This window comes from Chiloscyllium punctatum, chromosome 25 (genome assembly GCF_047496795.1).
Source record: "Chiloscyllium punctatum isolate Juve2018m chromosome 25, sChiPun1.3, whole genome shotgun sequence".
Lineage (NCBI taxonomy): Eukaryota > Metazoa > Chordata > Chondrichthyes > Orectolobiformes > Hemiscylliidae > Chiloscyllium > Chiloscyllium punctatum.
In genome coordinates, this window is record NC_092763.1 from 5888453 (window position 1) to 5913136 (window position 24684).

The 24684-nt window shown below is 40.7% G+C and overlaps 1 protein-coding gene across 4 annotated transcripts in view; it reads left to right on the forward strand.

Moving 5' to 3' along the window:
- Window positions 1-24684, forward strand: part of pcdh11 (protocadherin 11) — a 739867-nt gene that overhangs the window by 632320 nt on the left and 82863 nt on the right. For 2 of the 4 annotated variants that reach the window (XM_072594671.1, XM_072594670.1), the window contains exon 4: window positions 21002-21103. The exons of 1 other annotated variant lie outside the window; for it this stretch is intronic. In XM_072594671.1, coding sequence (XP_072450772.1) covers window positions 21002-21103 — 102 coding nt within the window. The remainder of the gene's footprint in view (window positions 1-21001; window positions 21104-24684) is intronic. One more of the 4 variants, XM_072594672.1, reaches the window with a different exon arrangement.

Here is a 24684-nt window from a genome sequence, read left to right on the forward strand (position 1 = left end):
ACCAATCAACCACACCGCCACGTGGTCCAACATTTCAACTCCCCCTCCCACTCTGCCGAGGACATGCAGGTCTTGGGCCTCCTTCACCGCCACTCCCTCACCACCAGACGCCTGGAGGAAGAACACCTCATCTTCCGCCTCGGAACACTTCAACCCCAGGGTATCAATGTGGACTTCAACAGTTTCCTCATTTCCCCTTCCCCCACCTCACCCTAGTTCTAAACTTCCAGATCAGCACTGTCCCCATGACTTGTCCAGACTTGTTCTACCTGCCTATCTCCTTTTCCACCTATCCACTCCACCCTCTCCTCCCTTCATCCCCTCCCCCACTTACCTATTGTACCCTATGCTACTTTCTCTCCACCCCCACCTTCCTCTAGCTTATATCTCCACGCTTCAGGCTCTCTGCCTTTATTCCTGATGAAGGGCTTTTGCCTGAAACATCGATTTCGAAGCTCCTTGGATGCTGCCTGAACTGCTGTGCTCTTCCAGCACCACTAATCCAGAATCTGGTTTCCAGCATCTGCAGTCATTGTTTTTACCTCCTAAGAGATAGTTGATAGCAAGTCGGTGTTCGTGATGTGCAGCACCCAGACAATTTAATACTTACAAACTTAAATTGTGTGAAGGAAAGCTAATCAGAAGTGTATTAAGTAAAACAAGCGCAGCTTTCAAAATCCAGCATCTGTTCTAGGTATGTGCACTATGCAACCAAGAAAAATAAATAAATTGAAAGTGTTGCATCTGGCTGCAATATGTTCACTTAATATGAGATAAGTTGAAGAATTATAGAGAACAGTCTGCACTAGCTAAAGTAGTATTGTTTTCAACTTTGTCATTCTGGCAGGAATGAAAATAATTAAGTGGATAGAACAAAGCTGAACGAGGGTGAGACATTCATTACTTTGTATATCATTTTGAAAAGCTCATTATATGGTTTTCACGCAAAAGGTGGTGCTTGTATGGAACAAACTGCCAGGGGAAGTAATGGAGGCTGATACGATAACAACATTTAATAGGCATCTGGATGGGTAGTCGAATAGGAAGGCTTTAGAGGGATATAGGCCAAGTGCTGGCAAATGAGACTAGATTAATTTAGGATATCAGTCGGCATGGACAAGTTGGACTGAAAGGTCTATTCCGGTGCTGTGCATCTCTGTGGGTCTATGATGCATTTGAGATGGTAGCAGTTGGCAAAATCAGAGAAGGATTTTTATTGAGTTCAGAGTTGGTATTGCTTTGGTGAGTTATGCTTAGTTTGCCTCAGTCACTGACACACTTATCACACACTCAACCTGAAAGAGATTACACAGTCTGATGCATATTAACATTGTCTGAAGATGTTTCTTTGAGGAAGTCTTTTTAAATGTTATTTTTATTGGGCTCAAATAACAGATTGCCAACTGACATTACTAACAAAATAAAGCAAGACAAAGGCTCACATAATTTTGTTTGACTAACAGCAACTAGCGCTGGTTCAGTTACAAGTTGGACCACAGAGACTGTTCCCCTGCTGTACATCTCTCTGACGCTATGACATTCAAATATTCCAATGGTGGCATTGAGGAGGCTTCTTAGGGTAAATTACAGTTGATATATGAAGAGGTGGAAGCAGCCGATGAAGAGGGCAAGATTGCCCTTTGGCAACACTAGGGTTGTAGTGTCAAATGGCCTACTCATAAAAATATATGTTAAGGTTCTGTGTATTAAAATTCTCTTCTACTCAATATCAATACCTGAATCAATAATAAAAAGTTGTTTCACAGGAATTTTATCAAAATTACCTCAAGACAAGCCACATGTATTGATATATTACAAAAGCACAATATTGAACATATTGGAAATCTAAAGCAAAGATAGAGACTGCTGGACATACTAAGACTTGAATTTTTGTGCAGATATGGCACTGGAGGCATGAATCCAAAATTCCTAGTTCTGATTGCGACACAGCTTTTCACTCCGCTCACCCTTCTGCACCTACAAACCCTGGAGCTACTTCCAAAACCTTTTCAGGAACACTGGCCATAACTCCCATAAAACTTCCCATCCATTTGCCAGAATGAAAATCTGAACCTTTGGGGCACTTTTCTCATGTGAATTTGCAGCAAATATTCCAACTTTGCACTCCTGATAGAGGAGGAAGATTTCTGTTCAATGTCTCTGTCAGCATTATTTGAAAGACAAATTGTTGCCATAAATGTTAACAAGATATTTATCGGTCACCCCTCATCAAAACTGGGAAAAGTTGCAAATGTAATAGATCTTGCTCAAATGTAAGGTTGAAGTTGGGAAGAAGAACAAAGGGTAGGTCTGTGCCAAGGTGTAAGGCATTAGAGATAAATAAAGCAGAGTTGATGGTGTAGGACTAACACAGTGGTAATTGAACAAATAAGTACAGAAAATACATTAAATGGTTCCTGGCAGACAGTCAAGGGCGCGGTGAGGATTACAATCCTGTCAGAGGAGATGTATTAACTATGCTTGAGTCAAATTACAAAAGTATGGGATATAAAGCATCCCAGCAGGAGACAAAGCAGGATACAGTATATGCACCTCAAACATATGATGATCTCATAAAATCCAAGGCAGTTGGTCACCCTGCTGCAAGTATTTCTATCAAGTACAACATTGATGTATTTGTACTTCTTTAATTTTAATGTACTGCACTCTTTGCTCACAACGTGGTCTACTTGTTAACTACAGGTTTATTTGATCACTGCTTTCTAGAATAATTCTGTTTATTCTGCAGGCTTAAACCTGATCTTTTAGTCACCTTTTATGATAATGTTCTACCTTGCCCTTCTGCTGCCCTGGATTAGATCTTCTGTTTTAATCTTCAGCAGTACTTTGAAAAAGTTAAAAACATTTTTTTGGGTTTCATCTTTTGGTTAGGCATTTTACGAACTGGTGGACGACACGTTTGATTTCACTAATTTTAAACTGTTGCCTCTTCCCTAGGCTTTTGCTCTTTCTCATTGAATGTTTGTTTTACTCTCATTTTTCTTCTGTTTTCTCATTCTTTAATTAACCTTCTGCTATTCACACCTCCTTGAGACCCTGCTTTTATTTCTTTGCCTGTTCCTTTACCAATCCCTTTGGCCTTGCACCACTAACTCTTTTGTCACCTCTTGCTTGCTACCCTGTCACAAACCTTTTCTTTGGTTCTTTTTCCTACATTTTCCCCCTTCCAGTTGTTTGAAACACTTTAGAGTTCTGACATTTCCCAGTGCCAAGGAAAGGTCACAGATCATTAAACCTAAAACCACTTCTGTCTCAACAGGTATTGCCTGAATGGCCGAATTTTTCCAGCATGTTTATCCTACTGCTTTTTTGTATTTTAGCTTTAAAATACTTTGCACCCGTTCAATTGTATCAAGTAATGGTTCTGAAGGAATTAATGCTGAAGTTGAATTAACTCCACCAAATCTCATTATGCGACAAGTTTTCTTTGGTGCAGACGGTTGAGATCAGCTTAAGATCCTGAGAGGAGTAGATGTATTCTGCACAGGACCTAATAATCCCAAGTAATTTGGCTAGCAAGTTAATGTAAGCTGTGTCCATTGCTACCATGCTATAAGCCACCTAGTTATGTAAGACAAATGGAGCTTCTGTTTGGACTAACCAGTGGTTTATCCTTTACCACTGTTAAGTGGACAGGACTTCAACTCAGCTTACAGTAAGGAAGATTGGTGATAGTGAATTACCCAAAGCAGCAAATGACATGCACCACCACTGTAGCTGTTTCGTAAGAGCTTTGCTCCGCAGTATTGAACTGTAAGTGACTGTTGAATGATACCCCTGTGCTCTAGAACTTTGAGGCAGAAGGCAAACTGTAATGAAAGAATAAAACAGAGCTAATGCTGCTTCTTTCATACCAAGCAGTGGAAATACAGCAACTCCTCTCATAAACTTCTTATAAATTTTTAATTAAACACATAGGTCAGTGTCATCACTGAATCTTATCCTTTGAGTCTCCTTGAGAAGGATATTTTTCAAGGTTGAGTAATCTTTCATTTCATTGTTCTGAATGCTTAGGCTTTGTCTCTTGAAACCTCCTGCCTTTGAAAATGTAGCTGGAGGAAACAAAACTGAACAAATTGACAATTGCCTGCAAGGAAGAGCTGTGTTGACCCTGTGGGAACGAGGACAATCCAATAGACCGGTAGAGTTTGAGTTCATCACTCTACCCCACTGTATGCTGCTGATGATTGGTCAGCAGTGACTTAACCCCTTAAAGAGTCATAAGGTTGTACAACACGGAAACAGACCCTTCGGTCCAACTTGTCCATGCCGACCAGATATCCTAAATTAATCTAGTCCCATTTGCCAGCACTTGGCCCATATCCCTCTAAAACCTTTCTATTCATGTACCCATGCAGATGCCTTTTAAATGCTGTAATTGGACCAGCCTCTACCTCCTCTGGCAGCTCGTTCCATTTGCACACCAGCCTCTGCATGAAAATGTTGCACCTTGGGTCCCTGTTAAACCTTTCCCTTCTCACCTTAAACCTATGCCCTGTAGTTTTGAACTCCCCTACTCTAGGAAAAAAGACCTTGGCTATTCACCCTATCCATGCCACTCATGATTTTATAAACCTTTATAAGGTCCCTCCCACACCCCGCCCCCCCCCCCCCCACCCCCACCAGCCTCCGACGCTCCAGGGAAAATTTAAATAATATTTTAAAAATTGCAAGATATTTTGTTCTGATCATTAATTGTAGAAGACATATTGAGTTAAAGCTCCTGTGAAAGCCTGTATTGAATTGGGACAGACACTAGGAACAGTGAGCAGCTTGATTCATGTTCATTACACAGAAAAAGCAGCCAGGAGAACTTGGTGAGCATTATTATTAAAGGTTGGTTGTACAAAAGGTCGAGTATTCATTCTTATGACACATTCTTTACGGAATGAAATTGAGGAAAGTATTTTGCACCTGGTTCTTCTGTGACTATTAGTTTAGGAGATTAAGGCTTCCCTTAAGGCTTATTTCCCAAATATATTGATGAAATGCTTTCTGAGAAAAGCATAAAAAAACCTTGAACCTCAAAGCATTGCCTGAGTAATCCCTTATTGAGTGAATGTATTCGTTAAGCCATGTAAACCACGGTTGATCTCTAGTTCCGACTAATCCCAATTGGAATAGTAATAGGTATTCTATCACTCCCGGAAGTACCTGCATTGCACTTCCTTACACATCACTTCCTGCAAGGACTCAATTCATTTCTTCCAATTTCTCTGTCTCATCTTATCCAATGGTGCCAACTTTCCGAATTAAAGATCTGACATGTCCTCAATTTTCGGCAACCGAGGATTCTCTCCCTGCTACATCTCCCTGACCCCAAAATCAGTGGAGTGGATTCAAGAGATATAATGGACACACTGGAGAAATATTTTGTGGAGCACCTCCAATTACTCTGCAAGCAAGTCCCTGACGTTCCGGTCCTTCGTCATTTCAATGGACCATCCAATGCTCATGTTTCTGTCCTGTAGTGTTCTAACGAAGCCCACCTCAAGTTGGATTAGTGTTGCTTCCATTTTTAGAGTCATAGAGTCATAGAGAGGTACAGCATGGAAACAGACCCTTTGGTCCAACTCATCCTCGCCAACCAGATATCCCAATCAAATCTAGTCCCACCTGGCAGCACCCGACCCATATCCCTCTAAACCCTTCCTATTTATCTACCCATCCAAATGTCTCTTAAATGTTGCAATTATATCAGCCTCCACCACTTCCTCTGGCAGCTCATTCCATACATGTACCACCCTCTGTATAAAAACATTGCCCCTTAGGTCTCTTTTATATCTGGACTCCCCAACCCCAGGGAAAAGACTTTGTCTATTTATCCTATCCATGCCCCTCATAATTTTGTAAACCTCTATAAGGTCACCCCTCAGTCTCCGACGCTCCAGGGAAAACAGTCCCAGCCTGTTCAGCCTCTCCCTGTAGCTCAAATCCTCCAACCCTGGCAACATCCTTGTAAATCTTTTTTAAACCCTTTCAAGTTTCACAACATCTTTCTAATAGGAAGGAGACTAGAATTGGACGCAATTTTCCAACAATGGCCTGACCAATGTCCTGTACAGCTGCAACATGACCTCCCAACTCCTGTACTCAATACTCTGACCAATAAAGGAAAGCATACCAAACGCCCTTCTTCACTATCCTATCTAACTGCGACTCCATCTTCAAGGAGCTATGAACCTGCACTCTAAGGTCTCTTTGTTCAGCAACACTCCCTAGGACCTTACCATTAAGTGTGTAAGTCCTGCTAAGATTTGCTTTCCCAAAATGCAGCACCTCGCATTTATCTGAATTAAACTCCATCTGCCACTTCTCAGCCCATTGGCCTCTCTGGACAAGATCCTGTTGTAATCTGAGATAACCCTCTTCGCTGTCCACTACACCTCCAATTTTGGTGTCATCTGCAAACTTACTAACTGTACCTCTTATGCTCGCATCCAAATCATTAATGTAAATGACAAAAAGTAGAGGACCCAACACCGATCCTTGTGGCACTCCACTGGTCACAGGCCTCCAGTCTGAAAAACAACCCTCCACCACCACCGTCTGTCTTCTACCTTTGAGCCAGTTCTGTATCCAAATGGCTAGTTCTCACTTTATTTCATGAGATCTAACCTTGCTAATCAGTCTTCCATGGGGATCCTTGTCGAACGCTTTTCTGAAGTCCATATAGAAATCATCTACCGCTCTACCTAAATCAATCCTCTTTGTTACCTCCTCAAAAAACTCAATCAAGTTTGTGAGACATGATTTCCCACGCACAAAACGATGTTGTCTATCCCTAATCAGTCCTTGCCTTTCCAAATATATGTATGTCCTGTCACTCAGGATTCCTTCCAACAACTTAGCCACCACCGACATCAGGCTCACTGGTCTATAGCTCCCTCGCTTGTCCTTACCACCTTTCTTAAACAGTGGCACCATGGTAGCCAACCTCCAGTCTTCCAGCACCTCACCTGTGACCATCGATGATACAAATATCTCAGCAAGGGGCTCAGCAATCACTTCTCTAGCATCCCACAGAGTTCTAGGGCACACCTGACCAGGTCCTGGGGATTTATCCATTTTTATGCGTTTCAAGACATCCAGCACTTCCTCCTCTGTAATATGGACATTTTGCAGGATGCCACCATCTATTTCCCTACAGTCTATATCTTCGATATCCTTTTCCACAGTAAATACTGATGCAAAATACTCGCTCAGAATCTCCCCCATTTTCTGCAGCTCCACACAAAGGCCGCCTTGCTGATTTTTGAGGGGCACTATTCTCTCCCTAGTTGCCATTTGTCCTTAATGTATTTGTAAAACCTCTTTGGATTCTCCTTAATTCTATTTGCCAAAGCTATCTCATGTCCCCTTTCTGCCCTCCTGATTTTCCTCTTCAGTATACTCCTACTGCCTTTATACTCTTCTAAGGATTCACTCGATCTATCCTATCTATACCTTACATATGCTTCCTTCTTTTTCTTAATCAAACCCTCAATTTCTTTACTCATCCAGCATTCCCTCTACCTACTAGCCTTTCCTTTCATCTTAACAGGAATATACTTTCTCTGGATTCTCGTTATCTCATTTCTGAAGGCTTCCCATTTTCTAGCCATCCCTTTACCTGCGAACATCTGCCCCAATCAGCTTTTGAAAGTTCTTGCCTAATACGGTCAAAATTGGCCTTTCTCCAATTTAGAACTTCAACTTTTAGATCTGGACTATCCTTTTCCATCACCATTTTAAACCTAATAGAATTATGGTCGCTAGCCCCAAAGTACTCCTCCACTGACACCTCAGTCACCTGCCCTGCCTTATTTCCCAAGAGTAAGTCAAGTTTTGCACCTTCTCTAGTAGGTACATCCACATACTGAATCAGAAAATTTTCTTGTACACACTTAACAAATTCCTCTCCATCTAAGCCCTTAACACTATGGAAAGTTAAAATCCCCTACTATAACCACCCTATTTTTCTTACACATAGCTGAGATCTCCTTACAAGTTTGATTCTCAATTTCCCCCTGACTATTAGTGGGTGTATAATATAATCTCAATTAGGTGATCATCCATTTCTTATTTCTCAGTTCCACCCAAATAACTTCCCTGGATGTATTTCTGGGAATATCCTCCCTCAGCACAGCTGTAATGCTATCCCTTAACAAAAATGCCACCTCCTGTCCTCTCTTGCCTCCCTTTCTATCCTTCCTGTAGCCTTTGTATCCTGGAACATTAAGCTGCCAGTGCTGCCCATCCCTGAGCCATGTTTCCATAATTGCTATGATATCCCAGTGCCATGTTCCTAACCGTGCCCTGAGTTCATCTGCCTTCCCTGTTTAGGCCCCTTGCATTGAAATAAATACAGTTTAATTTATTAGTCCTACCTTGTCTCTACCTGCCCTGACTGTTTGACTCTGTTGTGTTCTCAACTGTGCTAGTCTCAGATTGATCTCTTTCCTCACTATCTCCCTGGGTCCCACAGCTACCACCCCCCCCCCCCCCCCCCCCCTGCCCACTGCCCCCCACCTTATTAGTTTAAATCCTCCAGAGCAGCTCTAGCAAATCCCCCTATCAGTCTATTCATCCCCTTCCAATTTCGGTTCAATCCCTCCTTCTTGTACAGGTCACTTCTACACCAAAAGAGATTCCAATGATCCAAAAATGTGAATCCTTCCCCCATATACCAGCTCCTTAGCCATACATTCATCTGCTCCATCCTCCTATTCCTGCCCTCACTAGCTCATAGCACCAGGAGTAATCCAGATATTACTACTCTCGAGGACCTCCTTTTTAAATTCCTGCCTAGCTCACTGTAATCTCCCTTCAGAATCTCAACCTCTTCCCTTCCTATATCGTTGGTTCCAATGTGAACAATGACCTCTTGCTGGCCCCTCTCCCCCATGAGAACATTCTCCACCTTCTCTGAGACAGCCTTGATCCTGGCACCAGGGAAGCAATACACCATTCTGTTTTTTTGCTGCTAGCCACAGAAACGTCTGTCTGTACCTCAAACCAGAGAATCCCCTAACACATAGATCTCTTGGAACCTGACGTACACCTCGTTGCATTAGAGCCAGTCTCCAGACCAGAAACTTGGCTGTTCGTGCTACATTCCCCTGAGAATCCATCACCCCCTACATTTTCCAAAACAGTGCTCTCTCTTTCCTCACCATGTGCTTCCTTTGTCTGTTCTTCTCCCTTTTAAAACTGCTGTAGTTTTGATTTTTTTTTCCAAAGTTCCAAAACACTCCAACTGCATATGGAACAGTAATTGCTGCTCCTGCAATTTGAGGAAATCACCTCCAGCACCTAAAATACCTCAAAAAAGGAACAGCTGTTACAGCCAGAAATTTTTCCCATCCTCCATCTTGGATTACCCAGAATCCTCTTTCTTTCTGCATTTTACAGCATTCTGGACTCAATATTGAATGCAATCACTGCAGACCATGATCTCTGCCCTCCATTCTGTGTTTCCTTGGTCTACCTTTCTGTTCCACCTGCAGCTTCCAAACCTGAACCAGCACAAAGCCATCTCTTTGCAGTTCGAAACAAGAGTTTTACTTGACTCAAAATTTTAACACTGTTTCTTTCTATAGCTGCTGCCTGACCTTCTGAGTTTCTCCAGCACATTTTTAAAACAAAATATTGAAGTAAATAGGGCTTGTGCCAAGATTATTGGAATAAAACATTGAACTGACTCTCCACTCCTTATTATTATTTCGTCACCATTGCTGGAAGTATGTGTGTCTGAAGGTTTGATAAGAATCTGGCTTGACGTTAATGTCTTCTTCTGTTAGTGACTCATCCTGCATGAATTATGGGTGTTTGTTCAGTAAACATGTTAATGGTGTCAATTAAAATAAGTATATACAAATGGAAGGCATTGATCAGAAGGTTACTTGAGTATATAAGAAAAGAAACATTTGTGTAACAAAATAACGATATGCTTCCTAATATGAAAGGTGAGTGGAGTCAAGAGATAAATAACTAGAACAGTTAACTCTGTGATTAGAGCAATTCCAATTTAAGAGTGGCTTTAGATTCTTCTTTCTTCAACTGGCTACCTAGAAAATAACATCCAGAGTGCCTGCTATTCTTGGAAACATTTCCAGAATTGATGTATCCAAGTGCAGTCAAAAAAAAGATGAAGATTATGGGTAAAAAAAACTACCTGAAGTTTAGAAAAAGGAACATGCGCTTCAGTTATTAAAAGATAATCTTAAGGAGGTTTTGTTATTCAATATAAAAATCTGCTTCATTTGAACTACAGTTTAATTCAAATTAAAATTGGTTATTTTAAGTGCTTAATCCAGAGGGATAACTTGACATTCAAATTTTTTAAAGTGCACACCATTTAGAAGCTCTGGGCTGCTGCAGTTTGAATCACATGCTCAAAACCTGAGACATATTCCACCACAGAATGTTTAGAATGATTCACAAATAAAACAGGCTCACATTATCCACTCCAGGAAACCATATCACCCAAAAGATGTAATGCACTAGAAGTACATGGGAAAATTCAAAAAAGGATAACTCCTTATGTGAAGATTTAATAGCTAATTATATGTCCTTTAATATCCCTTTGCCTCTAATTTATTACACAAATCCAAAATTACTGTAGTTTCTTGTTTGTTAAATTTTTAAAGCTGCTTAAGTCCAGTTTTTATTTTGCATGCCTAGCTTGTGCAGCTGTCTTCCAGGATGACATATTGATAGAATGTACCTTTGTTATTCAAATGCCATGCTTGGCATTCCCACCCTTTGCTAAGTAAAAAGCCAGATTGACGGCATGTGGAAGGTGAGACAATGAGTTAGATTCTAAACCCAGATATTGATTTTGTGGAGTTTTCTAACAGATGTAGGAACTTGCATTTATATAGTGCCTTTCACAAGAGTGTTATCGTCCTGAAGTACCACACAATTCGTAAAATATGTTGTACTCTTATCATTATTGTCACAAAGATCTATCAAGCATTCATGAAATAAATAATTAGATTATCTGAGGAATCTAGAACATTGGGTACATACTCAGAATAATGTGTTTATCATTTAGAACCAAGACTAGGATAAAAATAATCACCTATTATTCTATCCTAGAGAACTATGATATTCATTTATTGACTATATTCAGTCAGAGATCGAGTAATGTTTGGGGGCCAGTGGAGTTAGAGAATATGTGGAGAATGGAGAAGGTGGAATTGAGGTTCAAAATCAGCCATAGATTTGAAAAATTGTGGAACAGCCTCAAAGGGCTAAATGAGCAATTCCAGTTCCTGTTTTTTATTTGGATATGTTCCTGCTTTAGTGATTGTTGCAGTCAAAGCATTGGCTCAGGTAACAGGAGAACTTCACTGATGGTTTTCTATCAGTTAAATGCAGTAGAAAGGTCTTTAATTTCATGTCTCAATCTGAGAGATGACACCTCTAACAGTGCAAGCTTCTTGTAGTGCAACTCTGAAGTAGATTATACATTCACTGTTCTCAAATGGAGTTAAAATTCTAGCTCAGAAACAAATGTGCTACACTAAGCCAAGACCAAAGTTCCAGATCTGTAAGTTACTCAAAGACTCTGGAAAAGTTTGTGTCAGTGTGCATTATACTTTCCATAAAAGCAGCAAGTTGTTAAAATTGAGAAATGTATTCCTCCTCATCAACATTTTTGAACAAGTGGTGGGGAAAAAAAATCATCATTCATTTTTAAAAAACATGATCACGAATTGGGTATTAGGAGTAAGGGATGATTATAATTCCTGATCAGTTGGAAATCCTTCTGCAGAGAATTGGGGAGTTTGTGAAGCAGCCACTATAGTGTGTGGGGCTTTTGAGCAGAAATATCTCATCCATTAGGAATGTTGATTGGTGGCTGGAACCAGGTGGATCTTATTGACTATGAGATCCTTGATTGGGATCGTTAGCCTGGGCCAATCAGGAAGCACTGGCTTTTCTCTGGTAGCTTCTCCAAGGACTTTTTTGCCCCAGGTCCATTACATGCTGCTGGTGTCAGAGTCTGAATTCAGAAGAACTGGACCTGGGGTAAAAACATCTCAGGAGAAGCTGGTCAGGTCCAAAGGACATAGTCACTAAATTGGGCCTACAGCAGGTATTGAGAAAGCCAGCAAGAGAGAAAAAAATACTTGACATTATCCTAACCAATATGCAGGCTACAGATGTATTGTCCAAGATAGTATTGGTAAGAGTGTCCACTGCACAGTCCTTCTGGAGACAAAGTCCCATCATTGACAACATTCTCCACTATGTTCTGTGATGCTATCACCTTGCCCAATGGGACAGACTTTAAACAGATTTAGCAACTCAAGAATGGGCATCCATGAGGTGCAGTGAGCCAAAAACAGCAGCTGAATTATACTCCCACACAATCTGCAATCTCATGGCCTGGCATAACTCCCACTCAGCTATTAGAGTCAAGCCAAGTGATCAGCCCTAGTTCAGTGGACAGTGCAGGAGGGCATGCCAGGAACAGCACCAGGCACACCTAAAAATGAGGTGTCATTTGGTGAAGCTGCCAAACAGGATTACTTGCATGCCAAACAGCATAAGCAGAAAGTGATAGACAGAACTAAGTGATCCCATAACCAGCAAACATGGTCTAAGCTCTGCAGTCTTGCCACAACCAGTTGTGAATGGTTCAAAGAGCAAAAAATAATACAACACAGGAACAAGCCCTTCAGCCCACCAAAACAGTGCCAACATACGATGGCTTTTTAAACTAACAACTTTTTTTGCCTCTACTGCATCCATATACCTCTAGTCAAGATGCTTTTGAAAGATTGTTCTTGTATCCATCTTCACCACTCCCTCTTGCAACGCTTTTCAGGCACTTACTGCGCTTTGTGTAAAAAAAACTTGCCTCTCATTTCTCATTTAAACTTACCTCTTTTTATCTTAAAACCATGTCCCGAGTAATTGACATTTCTACCCTGAGAAAAGAACTCTGAATATCCATTCTATCTATGCCTCTCATAATTTTGGAACTGTCTATCAGGTCATGCCTCATCCTTCGTTCAAATGATGACAAACCAAGTTTGTCCAATCTCTCCTCATAGCCAGTACCCTCCAAACCGGGCAACATCCTGGTAAATCTTTTCTGTGCACTCTCCAAAGCCTCCATACCCTTCTGGTAGTGTGGTGACCAGAACGGCACCCAATATTCCAAATGTGGCCTAAATAACATTGTATACAGCTGCAACATGACTTGTCAATTTTATATTCAATGTCCTGGCTGATGAATTCACACATGCTGTATGCCTTCTTGACCACTTTATCCACTTGGGTTGCCACTTTTAGAGAACTGTGGACCTGTATACATAGATCCCTCTGTATGTTGATGCTACTAAGGGTTCTGTCATTTACTGCATATTTTGCTCCTGAAGTACCTGCTCAGCATTAACCTGCTCACTGATGCCCAGTTTGGGTTCTGCCACGGTCACGCTGCTCCTGACCTTATTACAGCCTTGGCTCAAACATGGACAAAATAGCTGAATTCCAGAAGTGAGGTGAGAATAATAGCCCCTTGATATCAAAGATGCATTCACCAGAGTTTGGCATCAAAGAGCCGTAGCAAAGTTGCAATTAAAGAGTATTGGGGGCAAACTCTCCACTGATTGGAGTCATACCTGGCGCATAAGAAGATGGTTGTCATTGTTGGAGATCTGATATCTCATCTCCAGGACAGTTCTGCAGGAGTTCCTCAGAATAGTGTTCTGGACCTAACCATCTTCAACTACTTCATCAAAGATCTTACCTCTATCTTAAGGTCAGAAATGGGATGTTCACCAATTGTTGCACAATGTTCAACACCATTCATATGTTCTCAGATACTGAAGCAGTCCATGTTCAAATGAAACAAGATCTGGACAATATCCAGGCTTGAGCTGACTAGAGGCAAGTAAATTTGCATCATACAAATGCCAGGCAAAGACTATCTTCAATAAGAGACAATCTAATCATCACCCCTTGGCATTCTATGGTTTTACCATAACTGAACCCCTACTATCAATATTCTGGGGTTACCATTGGCAAGAAACTGGACTCATTGCATAAACACTGGCTACAAGAACAGGAATACTGCGGTGAGTAACCTACCTCTTGACTCCCCAAAGTCTGTCCACTATCTACAAGTCACATGTCAGGAGTGTGTTGGAATAGTCCACACTTGCCTGGATGGATACAGCTCCAATAACACTCAAGATGCATGACACTATCCAGGATAAAGCAGTCTGCTTGATTGGCACCACATCCACAAGCATCCACTGCTTCTACCACCCACACTCAATGGGAGCAGTGTATACCATCTCCAAGATATAATGTAGAAATTCACCAAAAATCCTTGAACAGCACCTTCCAAATCCACAACTATTTCCATCTAGGAGGATAAGAGAGCAGATACATGGGAACACCACGATCTGCAAGTTCCCTTCTAAGTCACTCACCATTCTGACTTGGAAATATATCACCATTCTTTCAATGTCGCGGGGTCAAAATCTGGGAATTCCCTCCCTTAGGTCGGGCTTATCTACAGCATACATTCTGCAGCAGCTCAAGAAGGCAGCGCACCACTACCTTCTGAAGGGCAACCAGGGACAAGCAATAAATGCTGGCCTGCAGTTGCATCCACGTCCCAAGAATGAATAAAAAAAACACACAGAGTATCTAGCCAAGACATGTCTACCCATCTAAGCACTGCACAAGGCACAGTTAACAGTATAGTCTGGTCTGTGAACTGTATGTGCAAATTCTATAGATATTTGTCTGAGGCTGTTAGCTGGAGGCTACCTCCATATTAAATTAACTTCGGCAGGTCAAACTTAAATTGTGAAGCCAAGGATAAAATGATTGGATCAGATAATGCCTTTGCTGGATGTGATCTGAGATAGATACAATGAATTTAAAGCCAACAAGAAAAAGCAGAAAATCAGCTGTTTGAAATTAAGAGATATATGGTTCAATTAAAGAAAAGAAAATGCATAGGTCTTCAGATAAAAGTAAAGTAATTTCTGCCGGACAACACCAGGTAAAACTGACTTGCAATAAAGATAACCTTGTTCAAAAGGAAACCATGAACTCTGTATGCATTCAATTTCTCAGGCTGTGAAAGCTCCATTTCTTTGCTGTGTGACCCAGCTGACCTATAAGACAGACAATAGATCTGTATCTGGTCTTGCTTTTGTTCTTTATAATTAAAACATATTGATTTTTCCACAGATATTTGTAAATTGTACTGCTGAGCAAGCTATTGCTATCCCAGAATAAGAAAATTCAATTCAGGCAGCAACACCCAAAAGTTCTGAAAGCTACTTGAAGCAGCAATTATTGAATGTGGAAATGAAATTCTTTTGGAAAATGAAGGAAATTATGGAGTGTCCATCACATTTACCTTAAAAATTGGAATTGTAGCCACCTTTGTCATTCAAGATCATGACTGAAATAACTTCTCCGAACTGAATCTTGTTCATTTTTGATGAATTTCTTTTTCTTTTTATCTCTATGGAGTTCATGGTCCTAGAAATGTGTGTTATCATGCCATTTTTAAGCACAACACAGATGCTGAGCATCCAATTCAGCAAATGACATATGTACATGTTTAATTCACACCTAAAGTATGCTAACTATCATACTGAATTGAGCTGTTCCAATGATCCCAGCGGCTTATTGAACAATATTTAAGCAAGGTCCTTTATGTGTTGAAAAGTTCCCTTTATAACTTGATGATCAAAGGGAATAGCAGCACCAGATGGAGAAATCACACCCACAGCAAGTCATCAGAATGCACCTTCCTGCTAACTCCACTGAGGAGTACTGTCTCAGGTAGCTTTGCTTCATAAATGTAGTTGCCAGCAAGCTGTGGAATCTGTTGTAGGTACAACTCAATACTTAAACTAGTGAATGGACAACAGTGAATGTGATTGCCAATGTCAACATGTCCTTTAACCTCTATGTGATGTGTCCCTATCAGGCTCCAGCTAGTTTTATTGAAGGCATCATCTAGATTGTTCACCTCTTGTAAGGGAGTGTCATCAAGATTCTCAATGCAAAGAGTAGCAACCTCTAGTTTACGGACAGGACAAAGTGTAATAAAAGAATGTTATATTTCACTCGCAACGCTGATTTCATCAAGGTCTGCTATCAAACTGCACAAACTGCTATCTTATTGCTGTGCAGATTCCCCTCCTCCAGTCTGCCAAATTTCCCAACATGAAATATCGCATTCCTTCAATCTTGCTGTTGACTATCTTCAGTGCATCATGCAGAAATGTGTCTAGTGTCCTAGCAGCAATCCTGATGTAGTATTCCTCATCTCAGTCCTGTATGTAACATCCGTGCTGATGAGTGATGTGATAGATTTCTCTCTGTTATGGAGCTAGCTCACAATAACAACCATCCTGCTCCTAAGCATCTATCGTTAAGCTGAAGCAATGCTTCTGCAGACCAAACTCTTTAGGATCAGCTTTTCACAATAGTCCAAAGTATGCATCCAGATTTTTGGTCATCTGAAGTATGCTTCATAACTTTGTCATCATGATAAGATGATAAGACAATAAGAATTATAACAGGAGGAGGGATAGCATAAACAGGAAAAAAAACAGAAAAGGCATTGTTTATCAGTGTTACCAGATCCCTACACTGTCTGCAAACAATGCATAAAAAAGTACTTCCTGTGATTCTATTTTCCAATTCCTGATATCCTAATGATCTTACAGTTCTTATCCCAACCATGTTCATGACCAGCATCATGACCTTTGTTGAGTCCAGTGATATGTTTTTTTCATCACTTCACTATCACTCAAACAATCAAACCAAAATGCAGAGTATTTGTCAAATTATTCAATTCTATCTGCGTTCATTGGTTCATTCATAGAAATAATAACGAATCATGCTTGTGCAACCCATTAGTTTTTAACTTCAGCACTGATTCCCTAATGTTCCTCCATAAATTTCCACTACAGTTACAACTTGATGGATGACTGCTGATCAACCACTGAGAGAGGTCTGCTGAGCTTGGTAGATAAGCTCTAGCATCTCTGGATCATGAAGATGTATTTGTAGTCTGCACCATCCATGAATGCAATCTGTGGCACTCACAACTATATGGAGAAATAGGTGGTGAGAGAACAAACATGCTGTTGTGAGAGGACAGCAGACTTTTTTCCCATAGAGCTAATGCCATTTTCCATGACATCATTCCAGCATTCCTAGGGTTAGGTGCCATTAATGTTTTACATTTATACATATAGTTTTCCTTTAATGAAAAAGTATATAGGCACCATCACAGAGTCATGAGAAAGATATTATAGGTTGAGATTAATAAAACACTTTAATGACTTCAAGACATTCCGAACATGCTAGAGCCAGTGTCCACTCTAAGCTGTGGTCATGCAGTTCCTTGGAGATCCCATGGAACTCAATTGCCTTACGCATTGACTTTCATTTACAGAAACTGCTGACATGTACGCTGACGTCCATGGGCAGGAAAACAAACATTAGAGGGAATGTTGGTTAGAACCTAAGGACTCTTCTGACATTTAGACATTGTAGCAAGAGAGATAAATGGAAAGCCAATTTGGAACATAGCAAGGCCTCAAAAACAGCATTACGATAATGACAATTGCCATTGATTAAAATGATATTGTTTGAATGATGAATATCAAATTGGGCCTCAGGAAACTTCTCTACACTTTTGATAATGCAGTGGATTATTTTGCATCTCACGGAGAGGGCAGGCATATTCCCAAGTATTTCGTCTTATTTGTCATTATACATTGTTAAATTCAAGGGCATGCAAACTTTCCAAGATGCCCATTGTGTTTTCAGGCTAGATTTTTTGGACTGTGGAGTTGAGGTTAGAAACTGAGAAGGGCAGAACAATTTGGGGAGTTTGGCTCAAGGATCTGGAAACCAGCTCCTCCATGCCCCAGCAATGGGACAGTGGGCACTAAATTAATGCCCCCAATCTACAAGCAATTCCTCCAGGGGGATTTCTCCTCTGATTTAAATGACATTATCAGTTTGGATTCTTATTAGTTTGCAATTTTATGAATAGCTCCAAGTGTGCCTCCGTGTTGAGGAACTGCAGAAATCCGACACTTGCATCAGCAAAGGCCACTGGCCTGGTTAGGTTTGCCAAGGCTCCAGAGGTACGAGCCCTCTGATTGGGTCAAAAGCATTGAGACCCTGTCCACAGTCCTGAATAGATGGTGAACAGACTTGACCACTTAAGAGGTCAACTCAAGATAAGTTGTGCCAATAGGTACACTGTCAACAAGTCATAGGACAGAACCCCACTGGTCCTCACTTACCACTCCATCAACCTCCATATACAGCGTATCATCCGTCGTCATTTCCGTTACCTCCAAACGGACCCCACCACCAAGGATATATTTCCCTTCCCTCCCCTATCAGCATTCCGAAAAGACCACTCCCTCCATGACTCCCTCGTCAGGTCCACACCCCCCACCAACCCAACATCCACTCCCAGCACCTTCCCCTGCAACCACAAGAAATGCAAAACTTGTGCCCACACCTCCCCCCTTACTTCCCTCCAAGGCCCCAAGGGATCCTTCCATATCTGCCACAAATTCACCTGCACCTCCACACACATCATTTACTGCATCCGCTGCACCCGATGTGGCCTCCTCTGTATTGGGGAGACAGGCCGCCTACTTGCGGAACGTTTCAGAGAACACCTCTGGGACACCCGGACCAACCAACCCAACCACCCCGTAGCTCAACACTTTAACTCCCCCTCCCACTCCACCAAGGACATGCAGGTCCTTGGACTCCTCCATCGCCAGACCATAGCAACACGATGGTTGGAGGAAGAGCGCCTCATCTTCCGCCTAGGAACCCTCCAACCACAAGGGATGAACTCAGATTTCTCCAGTTTCCTCATTTCCCCTCCCCCCACCTTGTCTCAGTCAAATCCCTCGAACTCAGCACTGCCTTCCTAACCTGCAATCTTCTTCCTGACCTCTCTGTCCCCACCCCACTCCGGCCTATCACCCTCACCTTGACCTCCTTCCACCTATCGCATTTCCAACGCCCCTCCCCCAAGTCCCTCCTCCCTACCTTTTATCTTAGCCTGCTGGACACACTTTCCTCATTCCTGAAGAAGGGCTTATGCCCGAAGCGTCGATTCTCCTGTTCCTTGGATGCTGCCTGACCTGCTGCGCTTTTCCAGCAACACATTTTCAGCTCCTAGCTACATCTACCCTTTCATAGATGCATCTTCAAGCATGGAAACTGTGAAAGAATTCTCCTTTTCTTCAATTTGTAACAGTGTTTTGACACTTATTGTAATATGCCTCTGCTTCTATGATAGAGATCAGTCAGAGTGTCATAATTGGGATTCATTTTACTCTTGCACCATATTAGGACAGTGAACAAATGATTCAATAGAGGAGCTATCTTTTTAACCCCATCTGATTTATGTTCACTACTTCTCTCCTATTTCTTTTGCCCTCTTTTTGTCCTGCTTTTTTCTCAACACTGAAGGATAGTTGTTCAAACGTTCTCATAGATTTGCTTTATCAAATGATTTTTTTTCTGAAAATTATACATAGCTAAGGCCAATGGAAATCTCATATTTTGGGTAAATAGAACATATACTTGCGTATTTCTGTGCAGTTAATTGTCAAATTCCAACACTTATTTTGTAAATCTCTCAGGTTTTATATGGTACAAGTAATATGGGTTAATATTGAAGAATGGCAATATGATTTACAGAGATAATGCAAAGCAATCATTTACAGGATTGGTCCTTGAAGATAGCTGCAGATAACTGTTGTCAGCAAAATTACAAGGTGGCCTATGATTAGTGACAAAGTATTGTGATTGGCTTTAGAATATGAGATGACTCTTGAAAGGATACATTAATTAAGAATACCAGATGATCAATCATACCAAAGTAAAACAGGGAATCAGTTTTTATTGGAAATACACACTTTTCTGCTCATAGATTTTTGCATTTACACTAACAATATGTATTCCATTCAGGAAATTAATAGACCTTCTCAAGATATAATTAAATCCAAACATTGAAAATCCTCAATATCTATAGCACAAGTATAAGAATGTTCATTTCTTTTGTAATTTATCATTTCACAAGATGTGGGCAGTGCTGGTTAGCCAGCATTTATCACCCATCCTTGAGGGCCCTTGAGGCAATGCATAGCAGTCTTTTTGAAATCTTGCTGTCCATGTGGTGTACATATAACCACAACGCTGCTGTGAAGGGTGCTCCAGGATTTTGACCCAGATATAGTGAACGGGCAATGTTATAGCGTCAAGTCAGGATTGAGTGCGGTTTGGAGGATGATGCACAACTTTATTTGAAACTTTAACACCCTCACTAGAATAACTCTATATTCCATGAATGGCTGTGCTGGCAAGTGACTTTTATTAACAATATCACGAGGGACACATTAGTGTTTAAAATGCACGATACTTTAGTCTGCCACAAACAATGGAACATAATTATATAATTAAAATAGTGCAGTATATTTTTCCTGTCGAAATGCAGATAATGTATCCATTCTGTAAAGATCCATATTCTGTTTAACTTGGCATTGAGTCAGTTTTTCATCTACTTTCTATTAATGTCAATATAATGTAAGGGTAAGATGTGAATTTGCTGGTGTGAAACAGGCCCCTCTGTCAATGGACAGATCCTCTTTGTGATTTACAATCCATGTTTGGGCTCCAGATTTTGTAATGGTGAAAAATGTTAAGAAATTTATTCCTTCTCTAGCTTTCAATTAGATTAACCAGAAATGTAACCACTAAACATCAGCAGTCATTCTAGTAACATTATTTTGCTTTATCGCTAATGGGAAGTGAGTGCTGTCTTTCATAGATAGTCATGCGCTCACACTCTGATGGCCTGCTGTTCAGATGGGCCTGTCGTCTCACCCTGCATACTATGCGTAATGTTGCAGATTGTTATTACAATTCTCAGTATTTGTATTATTGTTATTATTAGGGGGTATGTGTATCTCTGAAAGTTCATTTCGTTGTCCTGGTTCCACAGAACATCGCAACGTCCACCTGAATGTGGAATCAAACGTGAACCCTCCTATAAGGGGTATGTATGATGTCATTCCTGTGCACGTACTTATCAATGGTATCATTTCTAATAGTATCAGGTAACAGTGATTAAACCAAGGGATCAGAAATCTCAGCCATCTGTAAGATTGCAGATTCTTTTGTATATACTCAAGACGCTTTACAGATTGATGCTTAATTAGGAAAAACAAGTTGGAAAAGTGAAAATTTGCGACAAAGACAGAAATAACTAAATAAGTGTATTGATTAATCTGATAGTAATTAAAAACCAAAGTTGATAAAATTAAAGTGTTTTATGTGTTAAATAGATTATCCAAAATAGATTATTAAAACATTTCGCTGTACAGAATATAACATGCTATTATTCAGAATACAAGCATCAATTGAAAGGAAATACTCATTTATATGTTTGCTTTTTACTGTTGCAATGATTTTGAGCCTCTAGTACCGATTTGCGTTGCAAGACACATATTATCCCTCTCCCTTCCCAAATAGTTGAGTTGTTTAATCGTGGACTGGTTTGCATTGACCATATAGTTTGGAACTTGCTAAAAAGCATCTTAAGGTGACATAAAGAGACAGTATCCTTTAGCCTCGCAAGGTTGTTTGACACAATGTCAAAAAAAGATTGAAACTGTCCAGTCTCTCGCTTATTAAAGCTCTTTCGCCTTCAGGCAGAGCTTTGAGTTCCCGTAAAAAAATGTTTTAATGTCACAAAAAACCGACAGGCTCTGAACTGAATTCTGTAAAATAAACATGATTACTTTCGCTCAAAATTGTGTACTTGAATTAGAATTGCAATGAAATATAAATTTCTATAATCTATTAAATTGATTCGAATAGTGAACTGGAATTCTATGATTGAACTATTTTGTTTGTCATACGTGATACTTTTGATACTTTTGCATGTATTTCATTGGGAATATGTGGGATCGAAAGAACTGTTGGAACTTAATTTTAAAATCTAATTCTTTCATCCAACAAAAAATACTATCTCTTTATGACAAATATGTATGTATGCTTTTTAATTGGTACGAGGATTTTAGATACATCAAATCTTTGTCAACTGGTCTGATAGTCTGCCTGCCTTTTAAAAATGAAAGTCTGTACCTATTTTGTTTTGTGACTGAATTCACTGTTCCATGACAGACATTTGCAATCAAGTCAGCTGAACTAGTTCGAACGATGGTGAAATCGCAAAATAAAAAAAAAGTGAAAATGAGCTTCAGTCTACCAGACTGAAGCTTTGTCATGTATGTTGACTGATGTGCCTTAACACCTTCTGGTTTGAACCAGAGCAGTGTGTCAGTGAACAGTGCCCCCGCTCTTCTCATTAAATGTCACTGTCAGTTTATCGGAGCCGCTCGTATGAAATGGAAATTTATTATGCTGGAGCTGTCACGCTGCATATCTTTCTGCATCCTACTGCATTTAGAAGGAGGTTTCTATGACATTTTGATTGTAGTTGGAATTGTTTTCTTCAGTTTGTTTTTACTTTGTACAATATGTTGTGTCCTTTCTCGCTGACAGCACTGGAGGAAAACCTCTTGTGCCTGCTGTTTCCATGTTAACACGTCAACAAATGGGTTTACTGTCTTAAAGTGCCCCTAACCTCCTTGAGCAGTAAAGCCCTTCATTTATTGCATTGCGCTTGTTTTTCTATTGCCAGTGTTTCGATTTGTCTAGTCTATGCTTCTTAATATAGATGTTCCAGTCAACGTGTCATTGACTATCTCCTCTTCTGCTATGTTAAAAATTACAATGACCAATGGCCATGCAGATTCCCTTTCTCGCTAGATTTTGAGTAATTATTTTCATTTAATGGCAGTCATATAATATTTAATTACCAAGTACCATTTGTTAATTGAAATTAACAAGAAGCAAAATATTAATGTAGAAGAGATCAGAGTAAAGTAAACCCATCTGTCTTATCAACTGTATGATCTTTGCCACAGAAGGTCATAGGCTCATGTTATAATTGGAACGCTTAAACTAGCTTTCACTCCACAGGAGCTGCCAGACCTGCTGAGTTTCTCCAGCAATTTCAGTTTTTGTTTCAGATTTCCAACACCCCCAGTTATTTGTTTTATATTACTAGCTTCCTTGGTACCAGATATGACTCCAACCAGTTGAAAGCTCCCCCCCTTTAGCCCTATTGATTCCAGTTTGGCTAGGGCTCCTTAATGCCACAGTTGATCAAATGTGGCATTGATGTCAAGGGCAGTCACTCTCACCTAATCCGTGAAATTCAGATCTTTTGTCCATGTTTGATCTCAGGCTGTAATGAGGTCAAAAACTAAGTGCAATCCAAACCGAATGGAACCCAAACAGAATTTTAGTGAGAAGATTATTATTAAACAAGTGCTGCTTGATGGGTCTGCCGATGACACCTTCCATCACCCTTACTGATGATTGACAGTAGACTGGGTTGGATTTAAGCTGCTTTTTGTGTGCGGGACATATCTTGGTATTTGTTCACAGTGTTGGTAGATACCACTGTTGAAGCTGTAATGGTACAGCTTGGCTCAAGGCTTGGCAAGTTCTGGAGTACAACTGTCCAGAGCGATGGTCAGAAAGTTGACAGGGCCAATAGCCTTTGCAATATCCAGTATCTTCAGCCATTTCTTGATATCACATGGAGTAAATTGAGTTGGCTGAAGGCTGTCATCTGTGATCATGGGGATTGCTGGAGGCCACTGAAATAGATCATGCACTCAGCACTTCTGGCTGAAGCTTGTTGGAAATGCTTCAGCTTTCTCTTTTCCATTGGGTTCTCCCATCACTGAGGATGGGAATATTTGTGGAGCCTCCTCCTCTGGTGAATTGTTTTATTATCTGCCATCATTCACAACTAGATGTGACAGAGCTTAAATCTGATTTTTTGTTTGTGAAATTACTTATATCTATCACTTGCTGCTTAAGCTACTTGCCACCAAGTAATTCTGATATTTTGTAGGTTCAATGTGTTGACATTGCATTTTTACAGGTACCTAGTGCTGCTCCTGACCTGCTCTCCTGCACTCTTCATTGAACCAGGGTTGGTTGCTTGGCTTGATGACAGTGGTAGCCTGGGAGATATGCTGGGGTATGACATTACAGATTGTGTTGCAGTATGATTTAGCTGCTGCTGATGGCCCACTGAGCCTCATAGATGCCCAGCGTTAAGTTTAGATTTGTTCGAAGATTATCCCATTCAGCATGTTGATAGTCACACAGCTTAAGGAGGGTATTCTCAAGGTGTCTCCACAGAGATGGTACAATGGTCACTCTTGCCAATACTTGAAAGTGTGGTGCTGGAAAAGCACAGCCGGTCAGGCATCATTCGAGGAACAGGAGAGTCGACATTTTGAGCATAAGCTCTTCATCAGGAATAGCTTTTGACCAAAACGTAGATTCTCCTGCTCCTCAGATTATCACTCTTGACCTGACCTCCTGTGCTTTTCTAGCACCACACACTTGATTCTGATCTCCAGCATCTGCAGTCGTCACTTCCTCCCACACTTGCCAATACTGCCACAAACAGATGAATCTATGGCAGACTGATTGGTGAGGATGAGGTTTTTCCTTTTTGTTGGTATCCTCATTCCTGCTGCAGACCCG